At 44.0% G+C, this 12,737-nt stretch overlaps 1 protein-coding gene across 1 annotated transcript; it reads left to right on the top strand.

Annotated features, from left to right (window-relative positions):
• Window positions 1–2,957: 2,957 nt before the first annotated feature.
• Window positions 2,958–12,159, top strand: SMU1 (SMU1 DNA replication regulator and spliceosomal factor). Its single transcript, XM_032674900.1, has 13 exons — window positions 2,958–2,976; window positions 3,013–3,115; window positions 3,411–3,621; window positions 3,717–3,869; window positions 4,502–4,612; window positions 5,040–5,168; window positions 5,912–6,031; window positions 6,381–6,497; window positions 6,704–6,831; window positions 7,464–7,590; window positions 8,841–9,008; window positions 9,289–9,441; window positions 10,039–12,159. Exons 2-13 carry the CDS (start codon window positions 3,090–3,092, stop codon window positions 10,135–10,137), a joined length of 1,542 nt encoding a protein of 513 aa, XP_032530791.1. The 5' UTR covers window positions 2,958–2,976; window positions 3,013–3,089; the 3' UTR covers window positions 10,138–12,159.
• Window positions 12,160–12,737: the final 578 nt, after the last annotated feature.

Below are 12,737 nucleotides of genomic sequence, written 5' to 3'. Positions count from 1 at the left end.
GATGGCTGTCTGGCGGGGAACGTGATGTCCTCATGGATGTGGGGTGGGGCTGTGATCCTTCACCCCATCTGCTCCATGGATCCTGCTCCCCAGCCACTGCAGATTGGTGACCTGGTCAACATAAGGCACGGCTCACTCCTGGCTTTGGTGCTCAAGCTGCTCTCACAGGGAAGCAAGAGAGCAGGGGGCATGCAGGAGGGGAGAGCAGGAAACTGACTAGTTTTGTATCAGGAGGAATCTGAAAAATATTTTATTAAATATTTTATTAGATTTTCTGCCAGAAAAAAAGGTAAACTTATTCCCTTAAAAATAAAAACTTTTGACTCCAAGGCACTTGCTCAGTTTCCATTTAAAGAGCGGGTCTGTGACTGATGAGGCTTGGATTCAGCTCCAGTGTACTGCAGATACCTGTGCTGCCTAACTGCAGCAGGATTGTTTATCTCTCTTTGCATCCATTTCCCAGTGGAGCCAAAATATAAAATGGAAACCTTTCCTTCCCTTATGTAATGCTCTGCTAGAGCTGGCATCCTGTGAGTGTTGGCTAGAAGGATCTCTGGAGGTCTCCAGTCTCCAGATGCTGGACTGCTGCCAGCACCAGATTAGATTGGCTGTAGCTGTGTCTAGCCACAAAGTTGAAGTCTGCTTCTCATGTGCTTGCACAGCACTTGGATTGAGTTCATGGAAAGCACAGAAGATTTACCTGGAGTCGCCACCTCCCTCTCTCCATCTCTTTGGAAAGGAAGGCCAGAGAAGGTATATAAATTACCATCCATCCAGTCTGTTAGCATCTTTACCTCTCAGAAAAATACCATCCTGAGGACTGGGATGGTTCAGGACCAGGTAGCCTGACTGTTGTTTTTTTTCTGCTAGAGGCCAGTAACACTGCAGGTAGGGCAGGCAAGAGAGCACCAGCTGAATTTACTGAGGAATTGAGCCAGATTCCTGTGTGCTGCCAGCACAAAAATAGCTGCCATCTTTGGATTTTATGGCTTTGCTTTGTTACAGTCTGGATTAGACTTGTTTTCAGAACAACCTTCAGCCCACATAAATACACCTGTCATTGAAAACAAATTTGCCTGGAATAATTTAACCAATACCTTCCTGCAGTAATCCCTGCAGCTCTGTACGAGCAGTTAAACAAACTAGTTGGGATCACGCAGAGGAAACAACAGCGTACAAAATGTTAGCCTTGTGCCTCACTCACTATTTTTTCAGCTTCATGCTATTGGATTACTTTCTTAAGTGCTCTGGGGACAGAGACAGTGAAGAACAGCTTTCCTTGGCAAAGGGAGGCAGTTTCTCACACACGGCTCTATTTTCCATGGCTCATCCAGCAAAATGTACACGCCTAAAAAAACCAGCAAGAAACAAGCCCATCCAAGAGGGGACGAGAGTACTCTGGATTTCACACCCCCATGCCCTGGCAGTCTAGCACTGGTATAGGGGCATTTACTGGGAGCAGGTGACAAGTGTGCCATGCCAGGAAAACTCGAGCAGCAGGATCCTCAGTGCTGCCCAGGGAGCGAGGAGCTCCTTTCCTGACAAGGCCACCTAACATGCAGGCAGGCATCTTACATGCAGCCAGGAAAGACACAGTCAGTTTTATCCATCCTGTAGCATTAACCAGGGCTTCAAGATTTCTGGCCTCAGTCAGAGTCCAGCAGCACGATGGACTGCCACAGCAACCCTGTGCGTGTTTAAAGGACAGTTGTCTTCTTATGCCCATCCCCGTGCCACTGGAGGGCTCTGTCTGGTAGAGCAGTTATTTTTCTAATTCTTAGTCCATAAATAAAAGAAGTAAGTCATGCTATTAATTTCTTTACTCATGAGATATTACTTTGTGTACTGTCATTCTTTCATACATGACCACACTCTTGAAATGCAAAGCTCACAATGGCTTATTAAGCTGCAAGTAATACCCCTGACTTGCACCTGCAAAGCTGCATGTGCAAAGCAGCAGGAGGACAAGGAACTGTTCCATGTCCATGCCAGGATGCATGACCTGCAGCCCGACATGTCTGTGTCACCACAGGGAATCAGCTCTGAGATCCCAATGAACAAAAAGACAGAGGGTGGAATCACAGAATCAATTAGATTGGAAAAGACCTCTCAGATCTCTGAGTCCAACCTATGACTGAACACCACCATGTCCACTAGACCACGGCACTAAGTGCCACGTCCAGTCTTTCCTTAAACACCTCCAAGGACGTGACTCCACCACCTCCCTGGGCAGTCCATCCCAATGTCTGATCACCTTTTCTGTGAAATTTCTCCTGATGTCCAAACTAAACCTCCCCTGATGCAGCCAGGGGCTCTGTCCTCTCATCATGTCACTGGTTACCTGGGAGAAGAGACTGACCCTCACCTGGCTTTAACCTCCTTCCAGGTAGTTCTAGAGAGCAATAAGATCACCCCGAGCAACATTTTCTCCCACCTGCCTCAGCTGCTCCCCATAGGATTTGTGCTCCAGACCCTTCCCCAGCTCTATTGTCCTTCTCTGGACCTGCTCCAGCACCTCACAGTCCTTCCTGAACGGAGGGGCCCAGACCTGGACACAGAACTCGAGGTGCGGCCTCAGCAGGGCCAAGTACAGGGGGACAATCCCTGCCCTGGTCCCGGCGGCCACAGTATTCCTGGTACAGGCCAGGATGCCACTGGCCTTCTGGCCCATCTGGGCACGCTGCTGGCTGATGTTCAGCCGGCTGGCGCTGTGCTGGAGCTCAGTGGGAGGCAGCCGGACCGCCCGCCTTCCCGGCGGTGTCCTCGCCCCGACGGCCGCGCCGGGAGCCCCCGCCGCGGTGCCGCCACGCCGCCGCCAGGGGGCGCCAGAGCCGCGCCAGAGCTAGGGGGGCTGTCCGCGCGCGGGCCCCGCCCCGCCAAGTGATGTCATCGGCGTCGGCCGTGGGGCGGAAGTGGAAGGTTTGACGGAAGTGGCGTTAGGACGCCTGGCGGAAGTGCTGGCAGAAGGCCTTGTGCGACGGCGGCGGCGGCGGTAGCAGCAGCAGCGGCGGTGGCGGCGGCGGCGGCGGCGGGGGTAGCGACAGTATCGGCGTTAGCGGCAGCGGCAGTAGCGGCAGCAGCGGCTCAAGATGTCGATTGAAATCGAGTCCTCCGAGTACGTGTGGCGGTGGAGAGGGGATGGGGGGGACGGCGGAGAGGGGGGGGGCAGCGGCGCAGAGGGGGGGGGACGGCTGAGAGGGGAGGGGGGGGCAGCGGCGCGGGGGGGGGGACGGCGGAGAGGGGAGGGGGGCAGCGGCGCAGAGGGGGGGGGCGACGCAGGGAGCGGGGGGCGGCATTGGCGCGGGGGGGGGGGGCTGTGGCACGGGGTGCGGGGGGGTTGGCGACCATGTCCTCGGCGGCCCCGTGTGCGCCGTGCCCGGTCTGAGCGCTCACTGTGCTGTTCCCCATAGCGTGATCCGGCTCATCATGCAGTACCTGAAGGAGAACAGCCTCCACCGGGCGCTCGCCACCCTGCAGGAGGAGACCACCGTGTCCCTCAACACCGTGGACAGTATCGAGAGCTTCGTGGCGGACATCAACAGCGGGCACTGGGACACGGTCCTGCAGGCCATACAGTCGCTGAAGCTGCCTGACAAGACCCTTATCGACCTCTACGAGCAGGTGAGCGAGCACGGGGCTCTTACGGGCTCTTCAGTCTGCATGGGAGTCTCTGTGTGGTGTTCTCCATGCTAATGCAGACGTGTCTCTTGGTGCAGGTTGTGCTGGAGCTGATCGAGCTCCGGGAACTGGGGGCTGCCAGGTCCCTGCTGAGGCAGACAGATCCCATGATCATGCTGAAACAAACCCAGCCTGAGCGCTACATCCACCTGGAAAACCTTCTGGCCAGGTCCTACTTTGATCCTCGTGAGGTATGTTGTGCTCTCTTAGAGACTTCTGCTCTCCTGCGTGACCCCCATCATCAGCCCAAGTTGCTGATGGCTCAGGGAGTCTCTTTTCCTTATTTCTGGGAGTGAGAATCTGCAGTTTCCCAGTTTGAAGATTTTATATGTTTTATTAAGTGTTAAGGAAATGGTGCTTGGCACTTGATCATGAGACAGCACCAGAGCAGTGGGAGTTCAGGGGTGTATACCTGTGTCCTGCCATAGGATGACATCTATACCTTGCTTTTTCTGTCTTATGTAGGACAGCAGAAAAAAAGGCACCTTGTGCCAACAAAAGTACTACTGTATGGTAGCAAGGCATTATTTCTTACTGGTTATTTCACTGTGATGATGTCAGTCTGACATTTTTTGTGAAGGCCTGTTAGGTTATTGGCTAACTTGGTTAGTGGACTGATCCTGGAGGTCTTTTCCAACCCCGAGAATTCTATGATTCTGTAACCTGAGCGTTTCAAGGGTGGGTATTAAAGAGAAGAGAGTTTTGGAGGTCTGATAGGAAATTGATATGGAAGGGGCTTTGATTCAGGGCAACAGAGGTTTTTGCGGAAAAAAAAATAATTATGCTTTGGAATAATTACCTCATAAAAATAACTTCTCTCTAGGCATACCCAGATGGGAGCAGCAAAGAGAAGCGGAGAGCTGCTATTGCACAGGCTTTGGCTGGAGAGGTCAGTGTGGTGCCTCCATCCCGTCTCATGGCACTGTTGGGGCAGGTAAGTCTTGGAAAAGTATTTCAGTAGCTGTGTCAGCTTCCTTAGATATCTGCTGCGGAAAACTAGCTATGGTGCAGTTGAGTCTCCAGCTCTGTAAAAGTAAGGCTCAGATGCTACACATTTACATGTGGTAAATTTAAATGTGGTGAACAGTTAAAAAGTATTTTTTTTCCATGTGGCAAGGATTTAGCTGTTGTAGGAAAAGCTACCACTCCAACAGTAGATTTTTTCCAACAGAATAAATACTCAGCACATAGAATGCGCTTTGAAAATAACGTTCTATAACACACACTGTTCCTGTTGTGCTTTCAGCCCTTTTTTGATTCTCAGAATGTGTTTTTTTGATACTCTGTGCAGACAGTCTTTCCTATATCGTATGTCTGTATTAACTGATACCTAATGCTGATGTGTTTCAACTCTTTTAAAGGCACTGAAATGGCAGCAGCATCAGGGTCTGCTTCCTCCTGGTATGACAATTGACTTGTTCAGAGGCAAAGCAGCTGTGAAAGATGTAGAAGAAGAAAAGTTCCCCACACAGCTGAGCAGGCATATTAAGGTGATGTATTTGCTTTTATGTGTGTTACTGCTGCTTGTTCCTTCCTGTACTTTTGTGTTGGGAGATAAGGGTAAATCTTCTGAATTCTTCTGTTCTTTTTGTTGTAAGTCATCTCCCCCCTCCTTTTCCCCTCCCCCTTTCTAACTCCATACTTTATCTCATTGGGAGACTTTTCTTCATGAGAGTCTGAGGTGAGGTCTTTTAACAGGATTGAGTGCTTATGGTATTTGTGATTAAGATAAATGTGCTGTTTCTTTGGCTTCATAGTTCAGAATCAGTCAGTTTCCAGAAGTTTGCATAGTCCCCTTCTTTGTCTGTGCAATGAAATACTTGTATCTTAAACTGTTTTTTAGAAGTCATGAGTCAGAACTTGTGAAATCAATTTGTGGTGTTCAGTAACAGCTTTATTAGAACTTCTTTTATTTACCAGTGCGGATCTTGTATTTTTGTTTTGATTAGTGAAGACTTTTTTTCTATATTCAGTTGTCATGGTCACTTGTATTTAAAAACTTGGAAGTTTAAAAATTGGATATAAAAAAATATCAAACATTCCCTATAAAAATTACACTGAATAAACATTACTCCAAGTGAAGCAACTTGTACTAAGGAGCATTAAATTTACGAGTGCATACCTGTACAAAATACTGCATTTTTACTGTCAAAATGAGACTACAGTTTTGTTTTAATGAGTTGTTCCTTTTAAGTTGCTTATCAAGTTTTGCTTATATTCTTCTATAAAACAGTTTGGGCAGAAGTCGCACGTGGAGTGTGCTCGGTTTTCTCCAGATGGACAGTACTTGGTTACTGGCTCTGTCGATGGCTTCATCGAAGTGTGGAACTTCACTACTGGGAAGATTAGGAAGGTGAGTTACTCCTTATTTCACACGAATGGTTCATTTGTCAGAGCACCTGAATTTATTCTTTGAGATTTTGTTTATTTTCACTTGTCAGGGAATTTGAACCTGAGAAGGTTGTCTGCTTAGGCGATTCACATATCAGTCTGAAACATTTACATGGGTTTAACTGTTTGGTCTGTCACAGATTTCCCTCTGTGATAACTTTTTTTACTTCTCTGCATCGTTGTTGCCTTTGAATCCTGCATTAGAAAGCTGTGAAGTCTGTTTGACGATAGGTTATAAAATGTAACTGTAAGTTAAAACTGCTGCGCTTTTGTACTTTGCCTTAAAATAGATATGTTCTGCTTTTGTTTAGGATCTGAAGTACCAGGCACAAGATAACTTTATGATGATGGATGATGCAGTGCTGTGCATGTGCTTCAGCAGAGATACAGAAATGCTAGCAACTGGAGCACAGGATGGAAAGATCAAGGTACAAATCTTTTTGTACTGTATATTGGGAGAGACGGTGACCAGAAAGATTACTTTGCAATTGCAGGAACGTTGCCATCCCATATAAAAATAAATGAAGTTTAGCATGGCTCAGAAACAGATATGTATATTGGCTTTGATGTTTAAGCTTCTGTGACCTCATAGCAGAGTAACCACTTCTGTTTCATTTGCTCTTTTCCTCTTCAGGTGTGGAAAATCCAGAGTGGTCAGTGCCTGAGAAGATTTGAACGAGCACACAGTAAAGGTGTTACGTGCCTCAGTTTCTCTAAAGACAGCAGCCAGATTCTTAGTGCTTCTTTTGATCAGACAATCAGGTAAATAAACTGAGAAAGTGTGAGCTACAGGGGGGGAGAAATGAAAACAGAATTTTCACATTAAGCAGCTGAACTATAAAATAGTTTAATTTGGAAGGTACCTGTACGGGTCTTTAGTCCACTAAGCTTCTCAAAGTACAATTAGCCTTTCAGTTAGGGTGGCTTGCTCAGGGCCTTGTCCGGCTGAGTTTTCGAGATCTCCGTGGTTGAAGACCCTATTGCTCCTGTTGCTTCTCTTGGAATCTGTCTAGGACTCTACAGTTCTTTTGGGGAAAATCCTGTTTGGAAATAGGAAAAAATGTTTTGGGTTGATAATTTTTTTTTTTTTTTCCTTTTTAACGTGTATCTTTTGCCTTTTGTACTTCAGCCGTGGGCCTTTGAGAGGAACTTGACTCTTTATTCTTTAAAAACATGTTGGATAGCGATGTTAAGCAAATAGTTATAAAAACTCTGTTCTAATCTTAAGTTACCAGGCAGCAGCAACCTCATCAAACCCTTTTTACTGCAACTTTTAGCATCTCGGAGATGTTGCTTAATGTTCATGTAATGCAGTAGTTCTGATCTTGCACCTACTTGGTGTCTTGTTACCGAGGGGAATTTACTCACTAGTTTACACCTGTGTTTTCTGACAGGATTCATGGTTTAAAATCTGGGAAAACTTTAAAGGAATTCCGTGGTCATTCCTCCTTTGTCAATGAAGCTACTTTTACCCAGGATGGCCACTACATTATCAGCGCCTCCTCTGACGGCACAGTGAAGGTAAGATAGCATTTACCCTTTGTGAATAAAACATTCAGACTCTTGCTTTCTTCTAGCTGATTTGTTATGGTTGCTGCAGTCTTTGGAGAAGAACTTGGGGTTACCTGCAGTAGTGAGTCTGCTTGTGACCTTCACTCTAGATTTGTGTGAGAACTGATGGCATCTCATGCTGTGCTTACAGTCTGTTGCAGAGCCCGTCTCTGCTGCATTTGTGAAAGGGGGACAGAAGTGCAGGACTTATCTGCCTGTTTTGCTTCATTCTAGACATAGAGTTGACTGTGACACCTCTTGTCCTAGGACCTGGGGATTCCCTTCTCTGGAGTAGTTGTATTTTCTTACTGTGTTGGTCACCTATTGGTTTCTTGGTGCTTAGGAGCCCCTTGCTGTGTAAGCTGGGTAATTTGACATTAATGAAGCTGATGGTAGAAGTGATAGGTCTGGCTTTTAGTCCAGGAAAGAGCAAAACTGCACAGTGTGTAGTAGTTAAGAGAAGTAAAGCATTATTGCATAGAGGGCATTGCTGACTTATTTGGTTAACGTAGTTGTTTCTATATTTATTTATTAAGTAGAGCATCGATGTAGTGCACTGACGGTGGGCAGACAGATCCTGTTCATAGATGTGCCCGGGAAACTGTGATAGATTTGCTCATATCAAATGGAATGTTACTTCAGACTTGCACCCTTTGCTTGACTGCCCCACTCATGGGAATAGCGTAAGAAGGTGGTTTCTTTTGATTTTACTAGTAGGTAAACAACAAAAATATTTCACAGATGATGAAGGACATTTTAAATATTAAACAAGTTTCTAAACAGCTGGTGTTGAGCCTGAGGCAGCTGTAAGCTGGGATGTCCCTCTCAGTAATAGCAGTGAGGCTTTGCTTTGTCTGCAGTTTTCATATCAGTCTTGTGTTAAAGCAAATTGCGTGTGCAGAGGTTACACCTATATTCACAGATACCAGCTAAATGCAGAAAGCAAGTCTGGACTCACCCCTTAGGGAATATGCTTAAAGTAAGGGAACCAGGTAGAATTTGGGTAATGGAAATTCATCTACGGTTCAGTTGTAGTGAAGTTAGTCACGGTGTTCACACTTCATAATAGATGTGATAACTTTCTCAAATTCTGCATTAAACTATAACTTTTGGAATTCATATTTCCCTCCAGGAGCCTTAAAAATTCTGAATCCTGTATCAGCTCATTCTTGTTTTAATTTTTTGAAGCTAATTGGTTTTATGTTTGTTTTTAAAACTAGGTTTGGAATGTGAAGACAACAGAGTGCTCAAACACCTTCAAGTCTCTTGGCAGCACTGCTGGGACAGACATTACTGTGAACTGTGTCATTCTGCTGCCTAAAAACCCAGAGCACTTCGTTGTTTGCAACAGATCGAATACAGTTGTCATCATGAATATGCAAGGACAAGTATGTGATCTTACTGGCATCCTTTAAAGTTCCTCTGTCTTTTCTAGAATGCAGAAAACCCTGGTTAATAACCTAATGTTGGGTTAAACCTGATTTCTCTGGTTTGCTTTCTGGACAAACTGTTCTGTACTCAGTTTATAGAATGCAGAAAGCACTTTTATCTGCAGAGAGATCTTGTGTTCTAAGCAGACCTAGTACTGCATAAATATTTTTGCCCTGGATAGAGTAATGGTGCTGCTGTTTAATCCTGGCAATTATTTCTGGGGGGATGTCTTTACAGATTGTAAGAAGCTTTAGCTCTGGTAAGAGAGAAGGTGGTGACTTTGTCTGCTGTGCACTTTCACCTCGTGGTGAATGGATCTACTGTGTTGGTGAAGATTTTGTGCTTTACTGCTTCAGCACAGTGACCGGCAAGCTGGAGAGAACTCTGACTGTAAGTTTTTAGCTTTGAACTTCTGCAGAGTTTAAACACAAGGTGGATGTAAATATTCACCATGACTTCCATAAAGAGTAGTCCCAGACCAAGGAAATAGCCACAATTGGTAACAAACATATTGCAGAACATTTGGCTTTAGAATGCGTTTGGTTTTGTAGAACCATTTGATTGTAAAAGTTAGAAAAATATTTACCCACCAAGCCAGGAGTGAATTGGCTCAAACCTATTTGAACAAGAGCATGTCTTGTCCTGGGCTCCAGCTGGGGGAGGATCTGACCAAGCTGTCAGATGTAAAGCTGTCAGGCTTAAATTTGTCTTGGATTGAACTAAAAAAGAATACCAGATTGAACATCTGAATTTGACAAGGAACACTTAAATTTTGTGGATTTCTGTGGATGTAAGCTTTCACTGAACCTTCCCTTGCCCAGCAAAAAGTAACTGCCATGTCACAAAAATTGTTGTGACTGGAATTTGTTGTTGGGGGGTGTGTTAAAACTCAGTCCAGCTTTCCTCTAGTTCTCGTTTGAAGAGAATATTTGCCTCGAGTCTGCTAGAGGAAAACTCTTTTGACGCATCTTTCTGCTTGTTCTCTAGGTTCATGAAAAAGATGTCATTGGCATTGCTCATCACCCCCACCAGAACCTGATTGCCACTTACAGTGAAGATGGCCTCCTCAAGCTCTGGAAGCCATAGATGGATGTCACAGCCAGCTCTGAAGTGTGCCTGTTAGTCGCGGGTTATTGGTGTTTGTGCTTTAACAAGATCTAAATGTGCAGAGTATGATACTTGCTCAATTTTTAGTTAGGGTTTCCAGAGAAATGCTTAAATACACCATTGCTTAATTTCATATACTTATTTTTATCAGAGTAGTCAAAGTGACTTTGGTGAGAGTGCTTTTCTGTCTCCTGAAGTCTGTACTCTTCCTACAATGTTTATAAAAGTTGAATGAGCCAGGAAGTAGGCATACTTATGAGTGGTTGCTGACTTCCTAAAATACAACAAAATGTTTTGTTTGTTTGTTTGTTTTTTTAATTTGAGTGAAATGTGGAGTGGGAAAGCTGTTTCTTTCACACTGCTGAAACATAAGCATAGTTTTTCTGGAATGCAGATGAGGCTACACTTCATCTTGAAGGCAAGGCCATTTCTAGTCCATTGGGTTTTGCTGTGTTCGATTTTCACTATCAGTTTTCCGATTATATTGGAAAGTAGCATCACACAGCTTACTCAGAATGAAACCATGCTTCCCCATCTGCCAGCACTTCCTACTGTAAACTATAAACCTGCCTGATCTGGCAGTGAGATACAGTTGGTTTTGTTTGGGTTTTTTTACCTTTTGTTTTATTTCACTTCTAGATTAAAAGGTATGAGTACTCTCTTCCTGTAAGTGCAAAATGTCTTCAGACCAGCTGTAACTGAAACAGGCTTTAGGGGATCAATATTTTAAAACATGCAAAAGTTGGTTTACATAGGCTGAGTTCCTAGTGCTATGATAATGCTTTTAATAATTATTTGTAAGATTTTCTTTTTTTTCAATTTCATATGCCTGTGGACCTGGTCAAGGTGATACTTAGGTCCCACAGATAAAAAGACACTTTCAGGTTCTTCATATGCTCAGTTTGGAGCAAGTGATTTTATGATTCGAGATCCTGTCTAATGTACACTGTTGTGAGTGTACACCAGAATCTGACCATGTCTTTTCTAGGATGCAGAAGATGAGGTTTCTCCTGTAATGATGAATGAAACGCTTGTAGGTGTGAATCTGCTGTGCTGTGTTCTGTCTTCATCTCTTGTAGAATGCTTTCCTACCACAATAATCTTTCAAACAGTGACGATTTCTGTTTGATTAAATAAATTAGTTCCAACTCAAGTGTTTTGTCTATGTCTGTAGTGGTCCAGGGAATGCAGAAAAAGTTCAGCTGGAATTCTCACACAGCATTGCTCGTTCAGTGCACTAATTAAACTGTAGTGTTTAGTTCTCTGTTTAGCTGATGTTTTAATTCCCAAGTTGTTTTTTTACTTCCTTAAATACATCAATAGAGGGTTTTTTTAGATAGCAAAAAGTGATTATTTTTCCTACCTGAAAAGACAGAAATATCTAACGGTGACACATCTGACAGGCTCCATTGGCAATTAGTACTTTTGATACAGAAGATCTTGACAAAATATTTTTAATACTAGCTAACTTGTGGTTCATTTTGTCTTCAGATTACACAGAACTGCTAATCCTCAATGAAAACTGTATCTTACATTGTTCTCTAAGAGAAAAGCAGTTGCAGCAAATAAAACTGTCAGAATTTTAGTGTTTAAAGGTTGGAATACATTCTCTAGCTTAAAAATGTAAGAAACTCTGGCCTTTCTTATGCTTTTCTTTGAAGAGTTTCAGTTTATTGCATTAAATACTCAAGACAAAAGGGTGATATTTACCAGTACTTATGAAAGAGCAGTGGTAAAACTTATTTCCTGGGCTACAGCTGTAATTTGTAAAATAGCTGACAGTTGACACAAAAATGTAGTGTTACTCTTGAAAATGTGATTTTTTTTTTTTTAATTAAAACGGAATTTTTTTTAAGGTAAATGTTAGTTTTTTAAATCTAGGCAGACATTTTCTCTCTGGACAACCACCCGGGTGTTATGCCACTTACCTCTCTGTAAGACTAGAACAAGGCAACATCTAGTGCTTTGACTCATATTAAAGAAAACATTGTTCACCCGTGGGCTTTGCTTTGTTCTTGAATTGTTTTGTTTGGAAACGTCAAGTTCTGTCACACGTAGAGAAATGTCGGGGGGGAGGGGGAGGGTTGTGCCATGTGATGAATATCCTCCAAATATACACCGTTAATAGGGAGCTAGTGAATAAATAAAAACTAATTAAATACTTCCTTGAACGAGGCTGCAGAACTAACTCCCCATGCCTCCCGAAGGGAACGGAGATAACAGCAGGTAGGAGCAGCAGGCCCTGGCCTATACCAGCAAAAACCGTCTACAGAGAGACCTGTCACCTTCAGCCACTGGAACAGTGAAGAGAGCGAACTCTCTTATCTGCACCTTTTTATATGTTGTGTTACGGAAAGGGATGATATGGAATACTTCCTTAGATTTCTGACCCAGTTGCTAAGAAAGGCCTAAAAAATCCAAAAAACCAACCCCGCTACGTTCTCCACCCCTTATTCCATACAATTTCTTTACGTAACACTTATATCTCACCCGTATTTTTTTTTTTCTTTTTTACTGTCAGAAACAGCTAATGGAAAAAGAAAATAAACATTAGATATGAAGGCATGAAGTCCTGGGTT

This window comes from Chiroxiphia lanceolata, chromosome Z (genome assembly GCF_009829145.1).
Source record: "Chiroxiphia lanceolata isolate bChiLan1 chromosome Z, bChiLan1.pri, whole genome shotgun sequence".
In the NCBI taxonomy this organism is placed as follows: domain Eukaryota; kingdom Metazoa; phylum Chordata; class Aves; order Passeriformes; family Pipridae; genus Chiroxiphia; species Chiroxiphia lanceolata.
The sequence above is the reverse complement of the archived record's forward strand: the minus strand, read 5'-3'. Positions and strand labels throughout refer to the sequence as shown.